Source organism: Lindgomyces ingoldianus (assembly GCF_010093535.1).
Source record: "Lindgomyces ingoldianus strain ATCC 200398 unplaced genomic scaffold BDR25scaffold_10, whole genome shotgun sequence".
Classification (NCBI taxonomy): domain Eukaryota; kingdom Fungi; phylum Ascomycota; class Dothideomycetes; order Pleosporales; family Lindgomycetaceae; genus Lindgomyces; species Lindgomyces ingoldianus.
In genome coordinates this window covers 219,900-247,127 of record NW_022985171.1, presented here as the reverse complement: position 1 = coordinate 247,127, position 27,228 = coordinate 219,900, and the positions used below count along the sequence as shown (strand labels likewise).

Here is a 27,228-nt window from a genome sequence, read left to right as displayed (position 1 = left end):
ATATACATCCTCGGGTCTTGAGCCTTGCTCCTTAAGAATTAGTCTTCCATCTTCTTCTCGGAATACTATCGTACACCCCCCTCTTCTTGTCCCTCAAGAGTCCTGTCTACGTGACACCCTTACATATATCTTCCGTATCTCTTGTAGAGACATACAACTATAAAAGCCGTCCAGGTTGTGGACTGCTTTCACACAATAGTAGTAGAAAATATTCATCTCCCTAAAGATTTTCCTTCTAAACTTCTATAACAAGTCGAAGAGCACTTCTAAATACACCCTAAGGCAATTATTACGAAAAGCAGTATAGAGCAAGACTAAGTATAAGGAGTATTAACATGTAAAGCAAACGCTCACGGCTGACCCGCCACCCCTACCATTCCCAATCGACGCCTTGAGAACTGCAACAAGGGCCCTTTCTTGATACTCGTGATGCCCCCGTGAAACAGCTGGTACTCGTCGGGGTCGTGCCGGCCTAGCACGCCGCTGTCGGGATTGCCGCCGCCCACATCGCCTGCTGCGCCCGTAGCTGGCCGCATATCCATGGTCCATAGTACGGTGGCCATGGTCAACATGAGCTCGACTAGCGCCATGCTCTTGCCCACGCACCCGCGCGGGCCGGAGCTAAAGACGTGCATAGCCTTGTGCTGAACGCGCCGGGTCTCTGCCTCCCCTTTGTCGTCGTTGTCATCGCCAATCCAGCGCTCCGGCATAAAGGCGTGCGGACGCACAAAGTAGTTTGGGTTGTGGTGTATGGCGTAGATGGAAGTTCCCACGTCGGTGCCGGGCGCGAACATGTGCCCGTCAATACTGATGCCGCCGCTGGCCGCCACCTCGCGTAACAGTGAGCCGCCAATGGGGGGCGTCAGGCGTAACGTCTCGTCAATGCAAGCACGTAGGTAGGTGCATGAGTTAAGGGCAGCGCCCGGGCGGATCATGTCGCGCGTGGTAAAAGCATTGCGGACTTCGTCGCGGGCGCGCTGGTAGGCGTATGGATGGCGCCCGAGGTAGAAGAAGAGTGCGCAGAGGGCGGTGGCGGTTGTGTCGGAGCCTAGATGCTTTGTCAGTGTCTGCTTGCAATGTGTGCGAGGATTAGATAGTTGATTTGACTCACCGGCAATTACGAGGGTGGTGCTATCAGCATTGATTTGTTCGGTGTTGAGCCCCTTGCCTGTATCTACGTCGCGCACTTTGAGAAGTGCGGAGAGGACGTCCCTAGCATTGTCTGCGGGCTTCACCCGATAGCGATCGTGGAGTAGCTTTCCCATAAACATCAGAAACGCATTACGGGCCGCAATGGACGCCGGCAACAGTTTCTTGTCAAGCCGGTTCCACATTAACTTAGGGAAGTACAACAAGATGGTGGTTCGGATGTTAGCAATTGCAATCGCGTCGATGACGTGACGATGCGCCTTGCTCCCGATCAGATCATACTTCAAGCCAAAAACGACTTCGGTCATGATGTCGAACAGCAGATAGCTGCTCCACTCGGCCATATCCTGCAGCTCTGACCAGCTGCCATCAAGAGGTGCTAGTTGCTCGCACAACGCATCAACATGTCTCATGACTGTTGGTTCATGAGCACGCATGGCTGCATCACCCATACCTTGTCCGATGAGCCTGCGACGAGCAGAATGCTCCTTCCGGTCTCGGATGGTGAGCACGCTGGGAGTGCGATGGACCATGGCATTGTAGCTTTTGCTTTTGATTACCTTTTCGCCGGAGCCATAGATATCTGCCAAGTTGCGTTAGAGCGTGCAGTTTGAATTGCCGGAGCTGGGGTGATTCGCACCTTTCATGCCCGCAACGGTGTTGACAAGAACAGTGTTAGGACCGTATCGCATGAAGGCACCTAGAGAGCAATAAGTGTCTAGCTAAAAACTAGAAGCCTCACTAAACTGACCATATTTTCGGTGACATCTCCACATGTCGATGTGGATGTCTTGCTTCCATGCATGATAGGCAGCGTAAGCATTAGTCAATTTCGCGAGGAAAGGCCCAGGGTATTTAGCCAGAGGATGAAATTTGACTTGGTATATTATATATGAGAGAAGCTATGCGTATAACTGATTAGACAGCTCAGAGACAGAGATGTGGTGTGGTGTACTTACCGCTATGGCTAGCAAGCCAGATGCTAAAGTGAGGAGAGATGATAGGTACATCTTGTTTTTGGTTCGGTGCTAAGTGGACATGGACTAGGAGGGCCATGTAGGACTCAAATATGAATGAGCGTGGCAAAAAGCATTCTTAGACCGAGTGAAAAATCCATAGTAGGATGATTCTGATGCTATGTTCCTGATGCTATGTTCCTGGGGGAGGGGGGTGGGGGTGTCAGAAAATGGGGCCCGGGGAATCAGACGGCTGGACGCATAATAAGATCTTGTGAGCTGCGCACTTTGTGCTCAGTCCACCGCCCGCTCGATCACCATGTTGCAGTCAAGGATCCGAAACTCGCCGATGGTGGGCTTTGCGGTCGTTGTTGTTTGCGCCACGCGAATGCTGTTCCCAGGCATCGGCTTTGCAACGCTTGTCGCAATACTCGTTGGTCTCTCCAACATCAAGGCATTCCCCTTCGTCTGGCATGTGAGTTTCCCCAGCCACCAACAGTAAGCCAGAAGACCATGATTGACCAATTCATCCAGCTTCGCGTCCTCCCCGGATTCGTCCTGACGCCCACTCCTCCCTCTGCCAGTGCCAACAAATGCAGCCGTCTCTTCGCGCCGCACACGTGCACCTCGCACACCCCGCTCCTCGAAATTGATTACAACCTGCACAAATCCAACAGCACCTACTTCAGCGACCTAGACATCTCGCGATCCCGCTTGCTCCTCTCTCTCTTCCGCGCCGGTCTGGCCCGTCTCACCCAGGACCAACCCAATGCGCCCTGCACCATAGCCCTTGGCGGCGCCGCGTGCAACTTTCACAAGGCCATTCCGCCGCTGGGGCGTTACCGCATGGTATCGCGCGTGCTGTGCTGGGACCGCAAGTGGCTGTACGTGGCCACCCAGTTCCGCTCTGCGGGAGAGGATCAGAGGGAGGGAGGCGGGATCGTTTTTGCCACCGCTCTGGCGCGGTATGTTGTCAAGGCGGGCGGGCGGGTGACGGTGCCGCCAGAGAAGCTACTCGACGCATCAGAGCTGCTTGGCGCCGAGGGCAGTCCCGCGCGGAAAGAGGCAGAGCGGAGGCGCGAGCGGGCATTGCGGTATGTGCAGGGGTTTGCGGCCATGGATGAGTTGCATGGCGAGTTTGATGACTCAATGGATCCGCTTTAGCGTCAACAACTTGTAAAGATAGACTTTTCTCCTTCTCAAATCACGATAGATTATTACAAACAAGGCAGACTCAACACAAGAGATTGGCTCGGATGACACTTGTTCTCGTATCTTCTCTCATTGCCGGCAGCCAGCCTGGATCCCAAATCCTCGAATGCGCAAATAGAGATGTAAGTCACGACAGCGCTGACTCGCCAGACTGAGGGTGAGCATACCAAAAGAAACAAGTTGAAGTGTGGGATCAGAAAATCATGCTTGCACAGCCCGACGGGAATCAGAAAAACTGATCCCAGGTGTTGATAGAGTTCTGACGTCAGAACCCCTGCACTCACGCGGAAGCACCCGAGGCGCCTTGGCGCACGTCAACTCTCCATCCAAGCACAGATTTCAGCATTCTCATACCACAGGCTACAGGGCCTTCTCATGAGCGGGCGTCTAGCGTCGCCCGGGCCATGGCGCCGTACCGATTATGACTAAAAACTGTAGTTTTCTATGAAGATTACAACAAAAAAGTCATCTAATAATCATCTACTACTTGGTATGCCTGCTACCTGCCTGGATAACTGCCTAGCAGCGCTCTTGCATAGATTAAATATACTTTCTATAGTTTTTAGTCTTAATCTTCTCCTACTTCTTCTTTAGAAACTGCTGTACTTTGTTATTTGTCTTTAAAAAGCCCTTTCTAAGCCGCTACTTTAGCATTTGCTTCACATTTTTAATTAGATTATGTGAAGCTATGTGAGGCACCAGGGGCATGAGGAACTGCATTGAATGTATTGCTAGAGGAGTCCTTTGCAGGAGTCTATATATATGCGAAATAAGTGGGTGAGTCGTGGCAACAGACTATGCTGAGATGCATACGACTATGGTGCCGACGCATGATCATCGTGTGACGACACATCCGACTATCGTGCGACTATGGTGACGACGCATCCGAGTGTCACCACTGCAAACAGATTAAGATCTAGTAAGTTTACTAGCTACTAGTTCTTTATAATCCCTTACGCTTTATAAGCCTTTACAGTAGCCTTAGATTTATATATAAAGCTATTATTTTTTATAAAGATAAGCTCTTTGCTAGTGTAAGTTTTATATACCTACTAGTAGGTAGTAATTTAAAAAGAATGTGTTAAATATAAATTTTTACGTTAACTATACTCTTAGCATTTATACACTAGCTATTTTTAAAGAATGCTAAAAGCTTTTTAGTGTTTATTAAGATAATGCTTTACACTATATAGCTACTATACTTCTTAAACTTAGAAATGCAGTAGTTAGGTAAAAAGTACTTTTTAGCTTTATAAGAAACCTAGATCTTTTTTAAGCTTACTTTAGCTAATATTTTATTAGCCTAAGCTAGTCTATTTTATATAGCTTTAGACTAACTAATGTGCTTTTTATGCCTACTACAGCCTTGCAGCCTTGTGTTCTTTAGTAAGAAGAAGCTTACGCCTAGCTTTTCTATAATAATAAAGCTTCTTCTTAAAGGCCTTAATTAGCAATTAATAATAGATGTTAATCTCTAGCTTATAGGCTATCTTCTTTTAAGTTTTTTTAATGTTGTTTAGTGTTCTAAGTAGCATGCTAAATAAGATGATGTTAAAAAAGTGTATTTTATATAGAGCTTCTACTCTTCTGTTTTGTAGAGGTACATAGCAAGTAAAGATAATAAGAAATAGTTCTCTAAAGTACACTAAGTTTGTAGGCAATAGCTGTCTACTTCTATTCTAGTTTAGCTAGTGGATAGATTTAAACGCGTTTCTTGTAGGTAAGTTAACAAAGAGGTGTTTTTAGCATTATAGTAGATGACAGTAGTAGAAAAGTTACTTCTAGTTGTATAGCCTACCTTATATACATCTGTGTATTTGATCTAGAAGCTTTATGGCGCTTCTATGCACAGACTAAGGCTGTGCTAATGCTAGTCGCCTGCTTATAAAAGGGCTCTATACTTAAGAGTATTTTAGTCACGTAGTCTAATACCTGTTCGAGAAGAAGAGACTATGGAGTTTATGCACTAATAAGTTAAATCAGCTGCTTCTTAGCCTCGCTTATCTACAGACAAGCCTAATTAAAATTTCTTATACTAACTCTCTATACATGCTAAACTTATTTTAGTAAAGTATATACTTTTTTAGCTCTAATTACATGCTTATTATTCTCTAGCTCTTCTTACAACTTCCTGTAGTATTATTCTCCTCTGTAGCAACTACTATGTTGTTAGGGTAGTGTTACAATTCTTGCTCGTAGGGGTCCTGACTTGGGATACCTTGAGCACGCGGGCCAATGGGGGGTGATGAGGTGACAGTGAGGGAACCTTCCTCGGGTGTACGGCCCTTGGTGTGATTCCGGACAAGGAGGGGAGTAGATGGCCGAATCGTGGTTTGCCCTTATGACAGCGGTATGGGCGCTGGGTCAAACGGTCCTGGGGACAGAAGTGGAGGTATATATGGTACAAGATATACAACTAGTATTGCAGCTTGTTGTAAAGCTAGAATGCTACTTAGTCTATATAAAGATAAACTAAACTTTAATCACACCCTCTTAAGGTTAATTATTACTGTTCTTTATATACAGTTGCTCTTGTGCGGTGATTGCTGCCTTAGCCTTTGCTAAGCGTTATAGTCATTGCGATCACTGCAATCCCTTCTGTAGCAATTGCTGTCTTAGCCCTTGCTAAGTGTTACAATTGCTGCGATCGCTGCGACCTTTCGCGCGGACTTCCTACTAGACGATGCACTCGTCTAGGGCCTGATTTGATAGGTCATCGTCTGAGGGGAGGGAGGGGTCGTTCGGCTCCTCCCATTCGAGCATAAAGGGGTTCCAAGCTTGTTCGTCTAAGAGGTGGGGCTGGATACCGGGATTCCGCATGGTCCACTCGTGGACCGTAACAGGTAGCACTAAGAACTGTTACAACTGCTAGTTAAGCTAGAGGAACATGCGAGTCTCTAACCCCACAGAGGAAGGACAGACCGAGGCTGGTGAGGGCACGGCCCGCAGAGATCACATCACGTGATCTCTAAGACAGCTATAGCGCACGTACAGAGCTTAGGTGAATGATTGTAGAAATATTCTGCGATCACGCCTTAGCATTTACAATTACTATCATCACTCTTAGGTATATAGTCTTAACTTCTTACTACTTGTAGAAGGTTGTAGTGATTCTTTACTACAGGACACAGTTCTAGGTATAGCAATATATCGAATATCCTTTCTAACTAGTGTAACAAGGTAGGCATAGTTAACTACGTAGCCTTCTCTTGCTTAGAGGTTTAGGCTAGACTAGAGACAACTGCTAGTGCTAGTGCTAGCTCTAGCATTATCTAAATATATATTATACTATGTGAGAATACTTAGCTTAAGTATTCTTGTGTGTACCTTTTAGTACAGTAGAGAAATTTGTATAGTATTAACTTAACAGAGATAGCGCCTACCTTATTACAACTAGAAGTATTGTAAAGAACTTTTTTTCTATTTATAAAAAGCTTTAAATATATTAATCTTACTTTTTTTTTACTTTAGCTTTACTTCTTTTTTTTTCCCTACCTTGCTGCTACTCTACAAGGATTGTACAAAGAACTGTATACTCTCTAGGCACTATTGTAAGTTAAGGTATTATGTAACACACTATCTTCTTAAACCTCTTCTTCTTCTCTTTTATCTTTATTCTCTAAAGAGACCTGTTACTAGCAGAAGGCACCTAGCAATAGAAAAGTTAAGGTAAGATATTGTAACAGAAGCTAGATAGTGTTACAGCTATAAGTATTTTATATTCTATTATATTTAAATCGCTTTTTAATAGTGTTTAAAAAGTATTTATAGGTAATTAACTATACTACTATCTTTCACATTACGTAATTCTAGAAATTTAATATTGTTAAGAATGCTCTATATAAGCATTATAGTAAACAGCTAAATTAGCTGTAACTGTAACAAGGTAGGCATAGTTAACTACTAGCCTTCTCTTGCTTAGAGGTTTAGGCTAGACTAGAGACAACTGCTAGTGATAGTGCTAGCCCTAGCATTATATATATATATATTATACTATGCGAGAATACTTAGCTTAAGTATTCTCGTGCGTACCATTTCGTACAGTAGGGAAAGTTGTATAGTATCGGCATGGCAGGCAGGGCGCCTACCTTACTACAGTAACAGTGTGTTACGATATCTTACCTCGACTTTCCTATTGCTAGGTGTCTTCTGCTGGTAACTAGTCTTAGTAGTAAGGGGTAGGAGAGGAGAACATAGGGAAGGGTTTTCTATAAAAAAAAAGGGGTACGTTTTTATATACTTTAACTTACAACAGTGCTTAGAGGGTGTACAGTCCCCTGTGCTATCCTTGCAGAGCAATAAAGAGGTAGAGGTGGTAAGAAGGTAAGGTTAAGTAATAAAGATGTAATAAGGTAGGCGCTCTACCTGCTAAGCTAATACTATACAACTTTCCGCACTGTACTAAAAGGTACGCACGAGAATACCTAATCTAAGTATTCTTACATAGTATAATATATATATATAGATAATGCTAGGGCTAGCACTAGCACTAGCAGTTGTCTCTAGTCTAGCCTAAACCTCTATAAGCGAGAGAAGGCCACGTAGTTGACTGTGCCTACCTTGTTACAAAAGAAGTATAATAACTAATGCGTTTATACTATTGTAAATAGAAATAGTCTTTACACGCTTCTGTCTAGAAAGGATATTAGATATATTACTATACCTAGAACTATGTTCTGTGAGTAAGAATAACTACAACCTTCTATTAAAGATAGAAGGTTAAGACTATATACCTAAGGTGATTGTAGGATTTCTTAGAGTAGTTGTATCTTAAGCTTGTAATTACTTTACTAAGTTTTATAATTACTCTACTAAGTTCTCTTGTATGCGCTATACCTATTTTAGAGCATTATATAATGTAACCTTATAGGCTGTGCCTCTACTAGCGTTAGTCTGTTCTTCCTCTATAGAGTTAGATACCTGTATGTTCCCTGTATGTTCTGCTAGTCTAACTAGTAGTTGTAACATCTACTCTTCTCTCTCTATAAGCTTTACTTTAAAGCCTATAGCTTTAGTCTCTTACTATGCTACCTTTTTTAAAAGTTAAATACATTAGTTTCTTTTCACTTTTTATAAGCTTACTTTTCTTTTCCCTTTTCTTTTTTACTAATAGCTTAGACACGCTAAAAGAACATTAGATACAGCTTACACTCTTAGCTTTTAAATAAAACACAACACTCTTAAAATAATATGCTATAGCTATGTATAAAGTCTTTTAAAAGAAAATAAATAACTTACGCGCTAAATAACTTTTATAAGCTAATTCTATAGCTAACTTATAAAAGCTAGGTAATAATAAGAAGCATGTAATTATTAAGCCTATGCTTAAGCTATATGCGCAAGGATTTTCCTTTTAACTAGCAGCTATAGCTAATATAGCTAATTCTTTACACGCTAAGCATAATCTAGGCTATGTTAGCATAAACTAGCCTAGTATATTTATAAAGTGTTATTTAAAGCTTAAAGTAAAGTTTTAAGCATAAGTATAAATAATAAATATTTAGCTTATAATAAAGCTTATCTTACTAAAGTTATATATGTTATTATTCTAGATACTATACTTAGCTTTTATATTCTTTATAAGGCTAAACCTGCTTTAAATTACTCTAAGACTCTTATAAAAAGCTCTTTTATAGTTATACTACACTTAAATATTACTTTAAGCTCTAGATAACACTTTCTAAACATACTAGGCTAGTTTATGCTAACATAGCCTAGATTACACTTAGTGTGTAAAGAATTAGCTATATTAGCTATAAATGCTATCTAAAAAGAAAATTTTTTCGTATATAGCTTAAGTATAGTCTTAATAATTACCTGCTTTTTATTATTGCCTAGCCTTTATAAGTTAGCTGTAGAATTAGCTTGTAAAAGTTATCTAGTGCTATAGTTATTTATTATTTTTTAAAAGTTTTATGTCTTATTTAAAAGCTTAGAGTGTAAGCTATATCTAAAATTCTTTTAAAGTGTCTAAGTAGTGTTATTAGAAATGCATTAGCGTAGAAAAAGTAGTTTGGTAGGGTCTTAGTAAAAGTAACTTAGGTGTGTAAGCAACTTACCTGTAAAGTACGTTAACCACTAGCTAAGAGGAAAATTGTTACGTATATAGCTTAAGTATATGCTTAATAATTACCTACTTTTTATTATTGCCTAGCTTTTATAAGTTAGCTATAGAATTAACTTGTAAAGTTATTTAGTGTGTTAGTTATTTATTATCTTTTAAAGAACTCTATACATAGCTATAGTATATTGCTTTAAAAGTGTTACATTTTATTTAAAGGCCTAAAGTATAAGCTATATCTAACATTCTTTTAGCATATTTAAGTAGTATTGTTAGGAATATATTAGTGTAAAAAAGTAGTTTAGTAGGGTCTTAGTAAAGGTAAGTAACTTAGGTGTGTTAGCAACTTACCTATAGTATACGTTATTATAAATAGAAATAGTCTTTACACGCTTCTGTTTAAGAAGGATATTAGATATATTGCTATACCTAGATCTATGTCCTATATATAAGAATAATTACAACCTTCTATTAGAGATAGAAGGTTAAGACTATATACATAAGGTGATTACAAGCTTCTTTAGAGTAGTTGCATTCTAAGCTTATAATTACTTTACTAAGTCTTATAATTACATTGCTAAGTCTTGTAATTACTTTGCTAAGTCTTGTAATTACTTTGCTAAGTTTTATAATTACTTTGCTAAGTCTTGTAATCACTCTGCTAAGTTCTCTAGTATGCGCTATACCTAACCTAGAGCATCACGTGATGTGACATTTGCAGGCTGTACTCTTACTAGCGTTAGTCTATTCTTCATCTATAGAGTTAGAGACCTGTATGTTCCGCTAGCCTAACTAGTAGTTGTAACATAGTGTTAATAAAAATAGTAAAAAGATTAACCTTTAAAAGTATAAGTATTAATATTAAATTTTTTAAATAGTGTTTAATACTAGTTTACTATAGACTTTAAGCATATTACTTATACTTTAATCTATAAACTTATTACTACTTTTAATAATGTAAACTTCTTCTTTACTAAAAGAATTAACAGAAATTCTTTACTATAACGTACTTTACAGGCAAGTTGCTTACACACCTAAGTTACTTACTTTTACTAAGACCCTACTAAACTACTCTTTTTACACTAATGCATTCTCTATAACACTACTTAGACGCACTAAAAGAATGTTAGATATATAGAATTTAATATAACAGTCTTTTTTTTAATTAATTATAGCTATACTGCTTAAAGAGTAATTATTTCTAGTTTTTACACTTACTCTTATAATAATATCCTGTTTATAACGTGTTTAAAACTAGTTTAAAACTAGTCTAGAACCAGTTTACATTTAGTTTAGAACTAGTTTATAGTTAATCTAGATAGTTTATCGCTAGTAAAGAACTAGTTTATACCTAGTAAAGAACTTGTTGTATATATTATCCGCCTATATATATCCTTCTGCTATGCTAGCTAGAAGGTTCACCTTTTAGCAACGCAACAGAACTAGTCTAGAACTAGCCTAAATTAGTCTAAACTAAAACTAACATTAAGAAAATTAATCTTAGCTCTAATATACACTAAAACTAAAACAAAAGCTATAAATATGCTATATAAATGTAAACATAGAAGTAACTAAGATTGTATTTAAAACATATTTAAATCTACTATCTAAATTGTTTACTATCTAAATTCTTAAGTAAATAAGAAGGAAAGTAGTTACTTATAAAGTAAAGAGAATGCTTACAGCTTAGATTTACTATTATATAGCCTTTTTTTATAAGGTTATTAGTACTATATATTTATGTTTTATACCTTGTAGTTACACTTACTTGCCTTTTAATTTCCTGCCTTACATGTGTTGTGTAACGTTTTGTATGAATTGTAACAGCACAGGCAAGACAACGGGTCCAAATGCGGTATGAATCTACTCAGAGGCATATGGGAGTGCGTGGGGACTTAGGAACCTGGGAATTCTATTAACATCTATAGGCTTTGTACAAATGATATTAGAAGACTACTAAGCTAGCTACAGGGGAGAGGTGCGACTAAATACTTAGGGGAATAGACTCGTTATATATACTTACTTATACTTATTATTAACACTAAGTTATCTGTTAAATAGGTTAATAGTAGAGGAAAGAAGTGAGAGAGGCGATGAGTGGACGTATATTAGATGCTAGCCTATGCGCGAGGCGAGACGTCTAATTATGTCATCCAAGCTTCCAAAAAGGAAGGCTAATACCTGCTCGTTGTTCCCAGCTTAGATGGACAAACATTCCAGAAACACAGCTATCAAAACGCCATCTATCTAATACACTGCCTCTAGCACCTACCCATGATGACTTCCACCAACAACTTTCAAAGCATAGACAATCTGATCCCAACATTCCGAGGTCCTCGATATTCTGAGTCCCGTATGCTCAAACGATCGTAACCAAGGTATACTCAGATTCCGAGTTCGCTCTCTCTATATCACGTCATTTTCTCCCCCTCGAGATCAATATTACGAGAGATGGGCTTTTCTGCGCCCCAATAGGATGGGGAAACGGGGAAAACTCACTGTCAGCCTCAAAGAGCGACTTCTGCCTCTTCTTCTCGCGGCGAGATGGGAACGATGAGTCAGGCCCCTGCAGCACACGGCCTGGGTGGTAGACATGGAAGACAACAGTGGCTAGGAACATGGGCAGCGTGTCGAGGCCGTACTGCCAGCCCTCATGCGTCGTGAGCTCCTTCGTGACAGCATTGCCAGACTTGCCCGAAAACTCTACAATGCGGTAGATGACGCGGACCTGGGTTTAGAATTAGCCGCATCCTTGAATAGATGTGTTGGACGGCGAGGGAAAGGAACGGAAATGACCCGGGCATTGGATTTGTATTCTATACCGTGATCAGAAAAAGCACGCCAAGGAGTAGTAGAGTTAGGGTGCGCGCGCCTTTGGCGTCGGGCTTGGTGCTGCGGACGCGCAGGTTGCGCAGGAACGCTGTAGTGAGAAGGATGAAAAGACAGATGAAGACCTGTTGTAAAACGACGCCGATTGTGTAGATGTCACGGCCCTGCTGCACAACAGACCTATCGTCCTTATTGGTGGCTTTGAGGGCCCCGAGAAGCTGTACAACGAACGCACTGGATGTCCTGATCAGTTTTGCATCTTAGAGAAACGGCAAATACCCACAGTATGTCGAGAAATACGAAGAGAGCGGCTAGCCATGAGCCCTTCACGCGGAAGATGCGGTGATGCGGCAGGAACATGTGCACCAGACGGGCCATGACCATGAAGCAGAAGGCGTTGATCCAAAGTGGTGCTAGAAGAACCAGACAGTAGGTGACATTGTTGATGGCTTCGTTAGTGGGATTCATGATGCCAATGCAGCGAATGATGAACGCAAGTGTCTGCCAGATGGCACTCATGATGAGCACCCATGTGTAAAAGGCACGGTAGTGTACCGCTTGCAAGCAATGCCCGAACAACGTCAGACCAAAAAGTATGGCAAACAAAATCGACGCGCCCATGGAAGGGCAATACGCGAATTGGAGGTCCGGAGTGTCGAGGGCTGCGTAAAGTCAGCGCGACATTTCAGGGACAGTAATTGCAACCATGAACTTACGCAGACACTTGTAAAACATGATGACGGTGATTTGTTGTAAGACTTCTTGCGATTTTAGTGTGTAGTTAGAGTCGGTGCGAGGCCGTATTATACAAGTTGTGGGCCAAGAGCGCAGCTTCGCCACACAGCAACTTTCTGACGTGAGAGATGGAATCATATCGGTAGGTAGTAAAAAGTAGGGCCGGACTGCAACACCCAGCTCCCACACCTCTCTCACTCCGCCATTATGTCGTGTCCGCCCTCTTTGGATCGAGCCTTTGGGCCAGGCGTAGACCATTGCCGCCGCGCTTTCGATTTCACCCAGCTGTTCGAAGAATGCATCTTCAGCATCGCGCCGTCCGCAATGCTGATCCTAGCGGCCACGGTACGCACTGTCGTTCTGCAGCGTGCACGACCACGAGTGACAGATACCAGCATGCAAGTGCTGAAGTTAGTCGTCATAGTATGTTTTGGTGCGGTGCAATCAACGATTCTACTATTGCGCTGCCTCGATGGCACCGGGCGAACACCAACAACTATCGCAGCCGCCGCAACTGCCGTAATCGATGCGGTGGCCATGGTATGTCTGTCAACGTGCGAGCATTCTCGATCGATTCGACCATCGTCGGTCCTCGAGGTCTACCTCTTCTTCACACTCATTTTCGATGGCGCTCGCACCCGAACCGCGTGGCTGATCGGCCAGGACGATATATACCCCATCCTCACGACTACGGGCATCGCTATCAAACTTTCTCTCCTTCTTCTGGAAGTCCGCGGAAAGGCTGGACTCAGTCTTGAAGATGCCAACCGAAGTCCAGAAGAGAGGAGTGGCGCGATCGGGCAGTCACTTCTCTGGTGGCTTGTTGGCCTCGTGCGCACCGGATACCGCAAAATCCTTACTCTGTCAGACCTCTTCCTACTAACCGATGAGATGAGATCGGAGGCTATTGGTGCCAAATTCGATCAAGCTTGGATGCAATGTAAGTTTAGCACTCCTTGACCAGCGCTATGGAGAAATCGACGGGCCTAATTGTCGCAACAACAGATCTCATCAAGCCCAAATCGGCTCTATTGCGCAGCCTCTGGCAGACTCTGCGGTTCCGTTTGTTGGTGCCGGTGCTGCCGAGGGTTGTGCTGATTGCCCTGACTTACTGCCAGCCGCTGCTGATCAGGCGTGTTCTCTTGCTCCAGAAGGAGTCCGTTACAGATAGTAGCCGGAACATCGGGTATGGCCTCATCGGTGCATACGGTCTCGTGTATACAGGAATTGCTGTGAGTTCTCTTTCCAATGTTGGTTTTTGCCGGGTTTAACGGCGAATCTTTTGCAGGTTGTGTCCGCGAGCTACTGGTTCCACATGGCCAAAGCCACGACTCTCGTCCGTGGAGCCATTGCTTCAAAGGTGTACAGCAGAATCAATGATCTGAGCATCGTGAATCCGGACGATTCGGCAGCCATGGTATTGATGAGTACCGACGTGGAACGTATCGTCATTGGAATGAATATGATGCACGAGACTTGGGCCAACGTCGTCGAGGTTGGCATTGGTATCTACTTATTGCAGCAGCAACTTGGTATGCCCGCATTCGTCGCACTGGGGGTGGCACTGGGTAAGCCTACAGTAGATTCGAAAATGTGAAGATTCTGACTAGATGATACAGCCTGTGCAGCTTTCGCAGTTGTTCTGGGATCATCCGCTGGCCGACGCCAGAAGTACTGGATGGAAGCTGTGGAGAGACGAATCAGTGAGTTACTCTGTATCCATAGAAGACAAATCGAATTGACAAGGAACCAGGCGCAACCGCCAGCATGCTCAGCTCTATGAAGAGCGTCAAGATGCTCGGGATCTCGAACCAATTGGGCGCCGCCATCCAAAAGATGCGGCTTGATGAGCTCGAATCCGCGACCAAGTTTCGCGTTTTGCAGATCGTGATGATCACCTTGTGTAGGTCTTTTTGATATGATGTTCCGGCAGACAAGGTCTCAAACTGACAGAAAGGACAGCATATTTCCCACAAACCCTCTCGCCAATCTTCACATTCGCTGCGTATACACTGCGGCCGGGCGAACCTTCGCTAGAATTCTCGCAGATGTTCACCTCTTTATCCATTCTCAACATTCTCGCCGGGCAATTCACGCAGCTTTTCCAGTCTATCCCCGCCATATTTGCCGCACTGGCTTGCCTCGGGCGCATTCAGACCTTCCTCCTCGCACCGGATCGCCACATCGACAATCGTATGAGCGGCTCGCTGCTGCCGATCATAAGCTCAAGCAACTTCTCGCTGGACAGCATGATCAGTGACCTGCTCACAGACTCGCCTGGGCTAGACGCCTTTCAGAACCGGCTGAAGAAGTTCACAGCGCCGCTGCCACCGCTCAACGAGCGCTGGGACGCTGTGCATCTGAAAGGTGCCAACTTCGCGTGGTCGCGGCGACGCGGATGTGGAGGACAGGAGAAGGTAAGGAAGGAGGTGCTTCGCAACATCACGGCTAATTTGCCCGCCAACGCACTCACGGTTATTGTTGGTCCTGTGGCCAGCGGCAAGTCGACACTGCTAAAGGGCATACTTGGGGAGGTGTACAACACGGCTGGCACGGTGTGGGTGGCATCACGCAATGCCGCCTTTTGTGACCAGACGGCGTGGCTGCGTAACGCCAGTGTGCAGCAGAACATCCTGGGCTACAGCCTCTGGGACGCGGAGTGGTACGCCGCGGTTGTGAAGGCATGCGCGCTAGAGCAGGACCTTGAGAGGCTACCCCTGGGGGACCAGACCATGGTTGGTAGCGAAGGCATCGCGCTGAGTGGGGGGCAGATACAACGAGTGGTGAGTGCCCACCGTGATCAGACCTGATGATAGGTGACTAACCATACAGGCAATTGCCCGAGCTGTATATGCAAAGAGAGACATGGTTGTCTTTGACGACGTGTTGAGTGGTTTGGACAGCACAACCATGAACAATGTCATGCATGCCCTGTTTGGTAAAGAGGGACTCCTCCGCCAGTCCAAGACGACTGTTTTGCTTGCGACCCACTCTGGTATGCATGCTTGATTCCGATGAAAACCTGAAAACTCACTTATGACTCCCAGTACATGTTCTTGAGTATGCGGACCACATTGTCGCGCTCGGGAGCAACGGTAGCGTTTCTGAACAGGGTTCCTTTCCAGAACTGCGGTCCCGACATGGCGGATACGTAGAGCGGCTCTGCAGGACAGTAGAATACACTGACAGCGATTACGAAGATGACGAGGACGGTTTTGCCGCACCGTCAGCTCCAAGAGCGGCGACACAACAAGGCATCGCGGCAACTCTGCCGATCGCTGCCGCCGCCAGGCTGGAAGTACCTGCGGCTGATGCGCCCAACAGGCAGATGGGCGATCGCAAAGCGTACCGACACTATTTTCTCGCCACAGGCGTACGCAACACGGTGATCTTCATCATTGCGGAGCTTCTCTTGGTCTCGTTCGAAGTCGTGCCCCAAGTCTGGCTCAGTCGGTGGGCCGACGCCACCAGCACCCACAGCTACCGTGGTGCGGGTTTCTACCTGGCTATCTACGCGGCGCTGCAGGTAGGCTTCCTTGTCTCGCTCTTCATTGGGGCACGCCACGTCGCGAGCACCATGGTCGTGCGATCCGGTCGTTGGCTACACGCGCAGCTCGTCCGCACCGTCAGCGCCGCGCCGCTCTCCTTTTTCGCATCAACTGACGCGGGCATCACGCTCAATCGCTTCAGCCAGGACGTGCACCTGTTGGACACAGAGCTGCCTGTATCACTGCTCCTTCTCGGCGCTGCGGCGCTGGGCACGCTGGCGCAGGCAGTTATCGTGCTGGTGGCAGCGAACTATGTTGGCGCGGCTATGGGGCTTGTTTTTGCCGTTTTCTACGTGGTGCAGCGCTGCTATCTGCGGACGTCACGCCAGCTACGCTACCTTGACCTTGAGGCCAAGAGCCCGCTGTACTCGCTCTTCCTTGAAGCTCTGCGCGGCCGCGCCACAGTGCGCGCCTTCCGCTGGCAGGACGAGTGCCAGGCCGAGTTCCTGTGCGCCCTAGACGACTCGCAGCGCCCTGTATACCTGCTGGCCAGTGTGCAGCAATGGCTGGCGCTGGTCCTGGGTCTGATCACCGCTGCTGTGGCTGTAGTGTTGGTCGCCATCATGGTGACATTGAAAGAGAAGGGCACGACAACGGCCGGGCTGGGCGGTGTGGCGCTGTTGAACATGATGTCGTTATCGACGAACCTGATGCATGCGGTCGTGACCTGGACCAGACTCGAGACTTCGATCGGTGCTGTAGCAAGGATCAAGGACTTCGCAGAGCAGACGCCCGCAGAAGTCATGCCCCGTGAAGCCGTCGCGCTGCCAAAAGACTGGCCAACCGCTGGAGCTGTCGAGTTTAACGATGTTGCCATCTCATACAAGTAAGCTCCTTCCTCATCAATTCTCCTCTGAGAACAGTCAAACTGACAAGCTGGTTTGGCTAGGGTGAACACAGAGCTGGCGCTAAAGGACATCACCTTCAGCGTTAAGCCCGGTGAAAAGGTCGCCATCTGTGGCCGCAGTGGAAGGTGAGCATGAAGACTCAAACCCCCATGGAAACACCAAGTGAAAACATGCTAATGTTTCCCTTCTTCCCTTCACAGCGGCAAGAGCACTCTCATCTCCAGCCTCTTTCGCCTCGTTGATCCCAGCACCGGCAATATCGCCATCGATGGCATCGACATTTCGGCAATCCCGCATGATGCCCTCCGCGCCTGTCTCGTTGCGCTCCCGCAGGAACCTTACTTCGCGTCCTGGGCTAGCGTCCGCTTCAACGCCGACCCGCTCGGTCACGCCACGGACGCCGCCATCACACAGGCCTTGGAACGCGTGGGGCTCGCGGACACGCTGCTCGGCGCGACGAGGCGCCCTGGGCCTGGCATGGGCCTTAACGCCCAGATGGACCTGGAGATGCTATCACACGGGCAGCGGCAGCTGTTTTGCCTAGCACGAGCGATGCTGAAGAAGCGCGTGGAAGGCGGCGGCGGCGTGCTCGTTGTGGATGAAGCAACCAGCAGCGTTGATGGCGAGACGGACAAGCGCATGCAACGCATCCTGCGCGACGAGTTCGGCGGCCCAGACTGGACGTGGCTGGTCGTCGCGCACCGCGTGGCGACTGTACTAGACTTCAATAAAGTCGCTGTATTCGAACGCGGTAGGCTGATTGAGTTCGACAAGCCAACAGTGTTACTGGAGAGGCCGGGCGGGTCGGCGTTCCGACAGCTGTATATGGAGTTTGGGTCAGGATGAGTGGTTATCTTACTCAGCATTTAATGAACAGTACAAACTTTCTATTTCTTCATCTTTGCACAGCGCTGTATTTACCAAGTGAGGTAGTACAGGGGGTTGGAAGTCATAACGTCACATTGCTTTCAGAGGGTTCGATCCAGGATGTGTTGGGGAAGGAGCGGCGAGGAAACACCCACGCAGCTTATCCGACCGTGACTTTAACCTAGCTGACTTGGTAAGCAAGGAATGAAAATGATCCCGTTAATACGTGCTAAACACAGTCACATTTCATTTCAGAACATGTTGAGAATATATTCTTCGAAAATTACTTCATGTGTTCAACTACTGAAGGTTGCGTGCTACGTTCCATAACAGCTATCACGATTGGTCAAAGTCCGCAGCATCGACATACCGATAGAGAAATGCACGATGCTATTGCAATGAGGATGAAATTTGTACAAATCCTAGCCCTGAAGAGGAAAACTAGACCAGTCATCCCGCCAATCTCTGCTACCTTGTTTACGTGGCCAAATAGAATGGAATATTTGTTCAACCACCGGGCTCACCTGTCCAAGGTGTTCACGTTCGTAATCTTCCCTTGCATGCTGCTTAAGTTCCTTCACCGTGACTTCTTCTGTATCATCGCGCGGCGAGCGCTCAATCAGCCACGACCGACCCATACTCTCGGCAAACCGATCGAGGAACATAATCTGAGCGGCCTGGGGGAAAACACCACCATTCCTCGTCCACAGCTTGAGTCGCTCGAGCCGTTTGCCTGTCTTATTCTGGGTGATCATTTCCCAGATGGAGCGAGCCAGCCCCTCATCCACTGCGCTATTGATCAACGCTTCTCTCACGTTGCCTTTCTTGATAATACTCGAATGGTTACAGGCAACCTCTTGATCCTCCCCTTCAAACCGTGGGTCATACGTCGGGTCGCGACCGGCCCGCCAGTTGGCACAATCCAGAGTAAGAAAAAGCGATCGCAAGCTTTCCATCTTGCCGAAGCATTTGTAGATTGCAGTCTCGGACGCGCTGGACTTGTCGCGCATGACTGTAATCGCGAGCTTTTCTAGTACCGGGCACAGAGCTTGGATCTGCAACATTCGGTCCTCGGTGAATTCCATAGTGATTTCTCTTCGAACGCGCGTATTGCTCATACTTTCAGAAGGCTCCAAACTGAGCTTCTTTAGCGTCGGTCCATGATGGATCAAGACAGCCTCTATCATTTGTGGCGTTATGGGCCCATTGATAGTCAGCTCCTCAAGAGAGTCGATAGCCTGGAAAAAGGAGATGGCATTCTCACTGTAGTGTGGTTTTTCGTTGTAGTCGTCGTTGCGATTAAGATTGACGAAGAGCGTTTTCAGGTTTGGGAATAAATTATTCCGAGCAATCCATGCCATAGTCTCACCCGTGATTCCACACGTCCTTCTTTCGTGGCCGCCTCCGATGACGAGGTGTTGCAGCTTATCAAAATCCGTATGCTTAGCCCAGTTCTGTAGCATGGCTGTGGTCCCGCAATAATAGAGTGACAGTGATGTTAAGGACCCAGTCACCTCGCCGGAAAAGCCTGGGAGGCCTTGCCACAATAGCTTTTGCACGCTACGTCGACTAGAAGCAAGCTGTGAGACGATTTCCGCAATGGAAACCTCCTTGAGATTGGGGGCAAGCCCAGCGGCAAGTTCCATCACGGCGTCCATGTTGTAATCGAAGTTGCCATCTGAATCTTGATCAGTACAGATAACTCTGACTCTGTATAGAGATGGGGAAGTGGCAAGCTCCATCTCGTAAGGATAAGGGACCCCCCACAATAAGGTTCGGAACCGGAACGTGAGATGATGAAGTCTGCATAAAGGATGCTTCTCGTGGAGGGCCCTGAGAAGACTTGGCGGCAGTTGACTCTGGCAGTCATAGATTAGGTCTCTCAGGCCGTTTGTCGCTTCGAGCAGGCTCACAAAGGGAGCCCATGCCATGTCTTCTTCAGAAGACTCCTTAATGACGCCTTCGTCGTAGACTACAAATCGGTAACCTGAGTCCACGAGCTCTTCGTCATCCAGTATCTCGGCAAGGCCAGATTTTTTGAGCCAACGCGTATCAGGGTTATATATGTCCGTCTTTTTGGTGTTGAGGCGTAGAGCACCTTTGATGGTTATACTTTGGACGTGGCGAGCGGAATCCGTGCGGAAGAGAGCCTCGACAAGTCTGCCGGCGTCGCGCTGCAAACCTTCGCGATCCTGGATCATGACACTAATCTTCCGAAAAATGAGAAACGTTGCGGCCCTGTGGCAAGTCTTGCTTGCTAGACTGAAGGCGAAAAGGCTAGGTCGATGCATTATTTCGACCCAATCTGCTATCTGCTGCGCTGTCTCGAGTGGCAGAGAAGGCATGGTGATTTTAGTAGTGCTCATCGTTGCGTTTGGTTAGACAGAATGATGCAAGAAAATCGGATGTATCGTGTAGTGAAGTTGATGGTTGAGGTAGGGAAACTAGACACTGCCGTTTGCCGTCAGCGATGACACGATTGGCTAACTCAATGTCGTTACGAATTCAACGTAAAATCAACAGGCATCTATACGTGCATGAGTGCAGATAGAAGCATGCTCACAATACTACATGTAGGCACCAACACGGTATTGCTGTTGGATGACGTTTTCAACATCGGCCGCGGAAAGATCGACTTCGTAGCTCCACTGCCGACACCTTCATGAAACTGCGAACCTCGACATACACGAACTTGGCAGGGCACAGCCTTCTTTTCTTGGATCAGATTGGATTGGTAAATCAGATTTGACTCACATCAGCCTCACCTCAGGAATCAGACGCTCCATTAAAGATTCGTGTCCAAAACATCTGAGCCCTGGCGCCAATCAGCAACTGCTTAACTAATTATGACACTCAGCGCAGCCTCAAAGGCCAAGGACCTTCGCCTAATTAACCGAATGCAGCAAAGGCGCAGCATTGTACATCCAAATTTGGCCAAATATCTTCCACGACTTCCTAATCCCGGTCATCTTTCTCCAACCCCTTCCAGATTGTAGGTCAGAATGCAAGTCACGATCGCATTTCCTTAGTAACGACGAGGTGAGAGAACTTCAGGAATGATGAAGATGCGATTATATAGGCCGTACAATTCTCTCCGTTCTCAGAATTCATCATCACAGCCAAACTCATCATCAACAACACCAACAACAACAGCTACTTCAACTCGTCAATTCTAGTCGCATATTCACTCGTTTGTACATTTTACAGCAATCTCCCAATCCATCCGTGAACCACAAGTCGCAAACACTTTCAAGATGGTGAATGTCAAATCCCTCCTCTTTGCAGCCTCCGCGCTTCTTAGCGGAATTGCTGCAGCTCCCTTCCCATCTAGCGGCCTCGAGGCCCACGCCACCGACACCGTTGCCGTCGAGTCTCGCCATCTGAACGCCCCCCACGGCCTCGAGCGTAGGACTCTGGCCCGTGGACAGACTACTACTCCCATGGACATGCGAGAGAATCAATGGATTTACGGCAGTTCGGTAAAGCGCCAGAATCTGGATGCAATCGCAATCACCGACTTGAGCGGCTGTACCGTACTTGTCTTCTGGGATAAAGATTGGTGGCCCTCTGCCTTCCACCTCCTCTGCGGCAATGAAGAGGCGGATGCCCAGGAGGCATATTCGAGAATTGATGAAATGGGCGGGGGCTTGGACGACAACGGCATCTCTATCGCGTATAGCCACCAACAATATTTGGACGCTACCATACGGGGACTCAAAGCCTACAATCCAGATGCCGAGAGAAAAATCATCAACAGGCAGTTCTACGACTGGGCCAACATTAAAAGCCTTCGCCCGGGCAACAGAGTCACTATGACTATTCACCGGGGTAGCAACGTGCTTCAGCAGACCGATGCTCCAGGCACTTCCAACCAGCCCGGTGGGAAGTAGTTCTTAGGAACGCTTCATGGAAGAGGCTAGATTGAAGAGAATAGTAGGATCACATTTAGTTGCCATGGTGTTAGATGGCGAATTAGAATAAATTTTAGCGAGATAGTCACTCTTTTAGTTTAGTTATATTTTCCTAGTTAGATACACTCATTTAGATCACCTGCTTTCGTTCGGAACTTGACTGGATCTCGCGCTATTTTCACAAGGCTTTGTATCTTACTTTTTTACAAAGGTTTGAGATCATTTTAGGGCTGTTTCTCAAGCTACCTCGCTATTAATCCTTCTTTGCGCGCAGCTGCTTTCTGAGCAGCCTCAACCTCTTTCTTCTTCTTTACTACAACCTTCATAAGACGCCTCTCTTCAATCAGGGCTGTCTTAGCTTTCTTCTGTGCCTCTTTAAGCTTAATTGTCTCATCTTTTTAGTGTTGTATCTCTTGTTCTGCATGATCCTTTTCCGCCTGCGTCACATGAGCTTCAGCTACATTGTTTGGGCTCCAGAATTGAGCTCTCTCATTAGGTGCTGGCTCAAGTAGTAGTGCTTTTCCACGCTTCCTACGCTTCGTCTCATTAGCTAGGGACTCTTTAAGCTGGTCGTTCTCGTGTTGTAGGATCTCTTTTTGCACACTGATTGTCTGAATAGTTTGGCTAAGATCTCGCGAGCAAGAGATGCTTAAACCGGTAGACGAAGAAGAAACGCGGGGATTCGACGAGTAGTAGCGATTCTCTTAGTCGGTAGAGTAGAGAAGGGAGAGAGAGACGCAGAGACAGGTTAAGGAAGGACGACTAGCTCAGTTATCCGAACGGAGGCGGGTCGAGGAAGAACAGCTAGTTCAACTACCCGAAAGGAGACAGCCTAAGGAAGGACAGCTCACTCAGTTATCCGAACGGAGGCGGGCCGAGGAAGAACAGCTGGTTCAACTGTTCGAACGGTGACGGGTTGAGGAAGGACAGCTGGCTCAACTATCCGAGAGGAGACAGGCTGAAGGACAGCTGGCCCAGCTAGTGAAACAGAGGCGGGCTCAAGAAAACAGCTTGCTCAGCTAGCCGGACAGAAGCGGGCTGAACTGGAACGATTGTTCAACTAGCAGAGCAAGCAGAGTGGCAGAGTGAGGGCATCTCTGAGCAGCGACGGCTAGCTCAAATAGCGGATCAGGAAGAGGAGAGACTCAGGTTCACGGAGCAAGAAAGTCGGCAACAAGCCGAAGAGGATAGACACAGAGAGACAGAGCAAGAGCTGTTCGAGGCAGACGATATCCAAGAGACGAACACAAGCAAAGGCCCGAAACATCTTGCGAGGATCCAACGTGCCTCCAGTCTATGGGAGCGAAAGAGAAATAAGACTCCAAGAAACATGAGTACTGCGCGAAGAGAAAATGACCGCAAACAGACCACCCAAATTGACTTAGGGGGAGTCATAGAACCTATAAGTCAGGAACAACTAGAACCGGGTAAGCGAACCCATCCTCTGCTGAATAATGCTAACTCGCTAGTAAAAGACGAGTATCAGCAAGCCCAGCTGGCGGAGCTAGATGAGCAACAGCGGCTTGCTCAGTCGCAGAAGAAGAACGAGAGAGACTAGCCAACGAGAACAGGCAGCGACAGGCTGTTGTGGAGAGACAACGACAAATGAATATACAGCAGCAAGCTGAGGAGGCGAAGAGACAGAGGCGAATAGAAATAGAGCAACAAGCTGCGGAGACGGAGAGGCAGTGAAAAGCCGAGGAGAAAAAATCGAAGAGAAAGCGACAAACTGAAGAGGAGGAGAGGCAGAGGCAAGTTGAAGAGGAGGAGAGAAAGCAACAAGCTGAGGAGGCTGAAAGGAAGCGGCAGGCTGAAGAAGAGAGACGTCAGAAAAGGGAGAAGCAAATTGACGAGAAGAGGCAAACTGAGCAAGCGGTACTTAAGAAAGACAATATCCAGGAGAAGCGTACAAGTAAAGGACAATCTTGCAAAGGTCCAGCCTGACAGAGATTCACTTGCCAGCCTATGGAATCTAGATGGTAAGAGGTCATCTAAAGGAAAATCCAAGCCTCTAAGAGGTATAGGTGCCGTGCGAAGAGAAAATTACCGTAAACGGATTACCTAGATTGACTTAGGGCAAGTTATTAAACCTGCAAGTTAGGAACAAGCAGAAAAGAATCAAGTAGAATTAGGTAAGTAAACCTATGCCTCGTTGAATAATGCTAATCGTTTAGTGACAGATGCCACCGGTTCCGCTACTCCACGCTCCGACCAACAGGCAGATGCCTAAAAAGTTCCTATAAATTCGAGATCTATGAGAGGGGGGCTTGGAGACCTGCACATAGTCTTCTAGTCGATCCATCTAAGCTATTAGAGGTAGAAGAGGTAAAACGATAGGCGCTTAAGTACATGAGAAAGTACGAGCGCATACAGATATATAATACACAACTTCGTATGCTAAAACCTCACACATAATTTAAGGATGTCACGATAGACGGGACAAACATTATACTTCTAATTCCAAGATCGCGGATTGACAGTATCGAATTTCCAGCCGCTCTTGGCACTAGCTCTGGGTTACAGAATAAAGTAGCAAGTAGCTCCGCTAACCTGGCATCTAATTCAGAGGTTGAGTAGGAAGGTGAACACAGGCGCAAAAAGAGTCGCCATTTGAATTGGGGCAAGGCAGGATAAAAATTTGGCTACTTTTTTCTCATCCGATTCTAATGACGTAAGGCGTTGAAAGACCAAGCAAATGCGGCCGCACTTTTTGATGAGAACCCACTATGGACACTTCGAAGGCCACGCATTGTGATCAGTGAATGTGAGATGAATAAGTTGACGTTACTTCAAGTTAGTCCCGACGTGAGATAACCCAGTCAGACTCCAAGAGTGCAACCACAATTCTATTTTTAGAGGTACCAGAATTGGGAATTTTACTGAAGCGAGAAACTAGTTATAAGTAATTCAAATTCTTCAATGCGAGATGGCAAAGAATTCCAAGGCCTCCTCTGACCGATTGTTATTTCCATCGTATGCAAAATATATCAGCTCGCTAATAGCAGCAATTGAGTTCTCAGAGTACCTGCCATGTCGCACCGAGTACAAAAATGCTCAGGACGGGCAACTGATAAGAAATTCTGGAAACGAAAGAAGAGCTTTCTGCGTAAAGGCAATGAGCTATACAGCGACTGCGGCGCTGACGTCTACGTTTTGTTACACTATAATGGTAGATACTATGGTTATACATTTACCAAACGCCCTTCTTGGCCCCCAAACCCGGAGAGCGTAGTAAGTATGCCCGACCAAAATATATAAAAAGCGCTAATATAGCCAAGTCCGGAACTTATCCGCTTCCGCTCGTAAAGACACCGGCAGATTTCGCCCAAGAAGCAGAGGCTAGCCAGTTGGATATGAACCCTCATAACTCCTTAGCGTGCAATGATTCGAACCCAAACATTGCCGTGGAAACAGAACACACGTAAGGGCTAGGCAGGGTCGAAAAGCGACATAGAGTAGCTGTTGGCATACGAGATCACACTGGAATATTAAGGAGTATAGTGTACCAAGAGCCGTGAACTGGAGATTAGAGCGTCGACTCTCCGAGGTAACATCGGTTCGGTTAGATTCCTTAGCAGGAGACATTTCGCATAGCAATCATGAGAGTTCTGTTATGAGGTCGTGCATCTCGGTGCAAATCATTTCCAATAGATGTTTTCGTGCCAAAGCAATCTAGCCTCGTGATGCTCATGGCCAAAAGAAAGCACCAACCTCGCTGGAGCCTGTTTTGGGCCGTTGGTGAAATACCAGGTCCAGTTTTAGCACCGAGAGTCTTGCCTGTTAAAACAGGACGTCTAATTTTAGTAAAGGACAGGTTCTCAAAAGAAATTTAACTTGGCAGTGCGTTTTATTACGCCCAGCTACTGTGCCACTCCTGCACTATGTCACATGAGCTGATATAAGGTAAGCAGTTCGATGTGCGAGGTTCTCGAAAGTACTATAAGATTACCATATCTTGGCACCTGACGCCCAGCCCCGCCTGGCGCACGGATTTGGCCCAGCATCGTCACACAGAAATGAAGCTCTAGAGCTTAATATAATTAGAATTATCGCAAGATTTTGTAGAGTAGTAGGCAATAGAGTATAGAAAATAAAATTACGTTATTATCTAGTTACAATACCTTGTAGGAAGGGTAATCTTCCGCCTTTCACAATTTATTAGCTAGGGCTTTGCAATAAGCTCTATAATTAATTCCTCTTCACCCTTCTTATTCTAAGGACTAAGAGAATGTTAGTTTCTTCTTTTTTTCAGCCTATTTTACATATTAGATGTCCTTTTAGAGCTGCGCAGCTGCTAATCTATCTTGCTTATTGTTATCCTTCTTCTGCTGCTTGTAAGCTTGCTCTTAGAGATAGATCTCCTTTGCAGTAGCTTTTATATAACGTCTCTCCTCTAAAACCTACTGCTTCTCTGCTTTCTCTAGAGCTTTACACTTTGCTTTATTTTGCTTTTAAAGTCTTTTTACTTCTGCTGCCTTTTTATTTCTAAGCTTAATAATTTTTTGCTTACTGTACCTTGTTTAGGCTCTAAAAGATTGCTCTACTATTAGGATTAGAAAGTAGTTTAAGCTAAAACGCTTTACTTTTCTGCTAGTGCTTGTTCTTATTAACTAAAGCTTTTTTAAGGCCCTGAACCTTAAGTTCTAGCAGTATATTTTAAGTAGAGAGTAAGTAGATTATTTAAAAAAGCTAGTAAGCTTTAGAGTTATAATTATTATTAACTACTTACTAGAGAAGCTTTTTAATCTTCCTTTAATCCTTAGCTGTCTTTACTAACTTTAAGCTTTTACTAGAGGAAAGTTTTTTAGCTTTTGTGTTTAAAAATTAATCTAGGATAATCTTAAGCTTAAAGAGGTAAAAGCCACAGCTTTTAAAACTTAAAAGGATTATTTTTAGCCTTAAAGATTACTTTTATGCAGTGTTAAACATGCAGAAGAAATTTCTCTTTATAATAGTAAAAAAAGCTTAAGATTTTTTTATAAACCTTACTACTTTATTTATATAAGCTAACGCGAGAGGCCTAAACATGTAGATGTTAAGAGTCTAAAGCGTATAAGTAGAATAAGGCAGATAGATAGCTAGAAGGATCCTATAGTTGTTATAGTAGATAAA

At 45.5% G+C, this 27,228-nt stretch overlaps 7 protein-coding genes across 7 annotated transcripts; 3 read left to right on the top strand and 4 right to left on the bottom strand.

Moving 5' to 3' along the window:
• Positions 1-299: 299 nt before the first annotated feature.
• BDR25DRAFT_258096 (cytochrome P450 3A31) lies at positions 300-2,316 on the bottom strand. The gene is made up of 5 exons (XM_033686520.1): positions 2,109-2,316; positions 1,901-2,051; positions 1,790-1,849; positions 1,112-1,732; positions 300-1,048 (listed from the first exon to the last, which is right to left on the bottom strand). Exons 1-5 carry the CDS (start codon positions 2,157-2,159, stop codon positions 351-353), a joined length of 1,581 nt encoding a protein of 526 aa, XP_033549516.1. The 5' UTR covers positions 2,160-2,316; the 3' UTR covers positions 300-350.
• A 33-nt stretch (positions 2,317-2,349) lies between these two features.
• BDR25DRAFT_341579 (uncharacterized protein) lies at positions 2,350-3,746 on the top strand (the record flags this gene model as incomplete). The annotated part of the gene is made up of 4 exons (XM_033693615.1): positions 2,350-2,580; positions 2,640-3,199; positions 3,319-3,439; positions 3,684-3,746. The coding sequence occupies exons 1-4, from the start codon at positions 2,425-2,427 to the stop codon at positions 3,744-3,746; spliced, it is 900 nt and encodes a 299-aa protein (XP_033549515.1). The 5' UTR covers positions 2,350-2,424.
• Positions 3,747-5,497: 1,751 nt separating this feature from the next.
• Positions 5,498-6,137, bottom strand: BDR25DRAFT_352991 (uncharacterized protein; the record flags this gene model as incomplete). The annotated part of the gene is made up of 4 exons (XM_033695087.1): positions 5,498-5,583; positions 5,621-5,676; positions 5,954-5,967; positions 6,000-6,137. The coding sequence occupies 4 exons, from the start codon at positions 6,135-6,137 to the stop codon at positions 5,498-5,500; spliced, it is 294 nt and encodes a 97-aa protein (XP_033549514.1).
• Positions 6,138-11,737: 5,600 nt separating this feature from the next.
• BDR25DRAFT_312599 (uncharacterized protein) lies at positions 11,738-12,942 on the bottom strand (the record flags this gene model as incomplete). The annotated part of the gene is made up of 5 exons (XM_033691307.1): positions 11,738-11,784; positions 11,878-12,106; positions 12,201-12,441; positions 12,491-12,869; positions 12,924-12,942. 5 exons carry the CDS (start codon positions 12,940-12,942, stop codon positions 11,738-11,740), a joined length of 915 nt encoding a protein of 304 aa, XP_033549513.1.
• A 207-nt stretch (positions 12,943-13,149) lies between these two features.
• BDR25DRAFT_283174 (ABC multidrug transporter) lies at positions 13,150-18,324 on the top strand (the record flags this gene model as incomplete). Its single annotated transcript, XM_033688027.1, has 10 exons — positions 13,150-13,882; positions 13,948-14,174; positions 14,231-14,510; positions 14,562-14,645; positions 14,696-14,845; positions 14,905-15,725; positions 15,775-15,937; positions 15,990-17,316; positions 17,380-17,463; positions 17,539-18,324. The coding sequence occupies 10 exons, from the start codon at positions 13,150-13,152 to the stop codon at positions 18,182-18,184; spliced, it is 4,515 nt and encodes a 1,504-aa protein (XP_033549512.1). The 3' UTR covers positions 18,185-18,324.
• A 303-nt stretch (positions 18,325-18,627) lies between these two features.
• On the bottom strand, positions 18,628-20,496 carry BDR25DRAFT_324040 (uncharacterized protein; the record flags this gene model as incomplete). Its single annotated transcript, XM_033692138.1, has 1 exon — positions 18,628-20,496. The coding sequence occupies one exon, from the start codon at positions 20,494-20,496 to the stop codon at positions 18,628-18,630; it is 1,869 nt and encodes a 622-aa protein (XP_033549511.1).
• Positions 20,497-21,207: 711 nt separating this feature from the next.
• BDR25DRAFT_10860 (uncharacterized protein) lies at positions 21,208-22,441 on the top strand. Its single transcript, XM_033683535.1, has one exon. The coding sequence runs from the start codon at positions 21,460-21,462 to the stop codon at positions 22,093-22,095; it is 636 nt and encodes a 211-aa protein (XP_033549510.1). The 5' UTR covers positions 21,208-21,459; the 3' UTR covers positions 22,096-22,441.
• The last annotated feature ends 4,787 nt before the right edge of the window (positions 22,442-27,228 follow it).

Coding starts and splice junctions, on each gene's coding strand:
- BDR25DRAFT_258096 (XM_033686520.1), bottom strand. CDS start 2,159: ATGTACCTATCATCTCTCCTCACTTTAGCATCTGGCTTGCTAGCCATA. Junction 1,850..1,900: donor GAGATGTCACCGAAAATATG/GTCAGTTTAGTG, acceptor ATTGCTCTCTAG/GTGCCTTCATGCGATACGGT. Junction 1,049..1,111: donor CACCACCCTCGTAATTGCCG/GTGAGTCAAATC, acceptor CAAAGCATCTAG/GCTCCGACACAACCGCCACC.
- BDR25DRAFT_10860 (XM_033683535.1), top strand. CDS start 21,460: ATGGTGAATGTCAAATCCCTCCTCTTTGCAGCCTCCGCGCTTCTTAGC.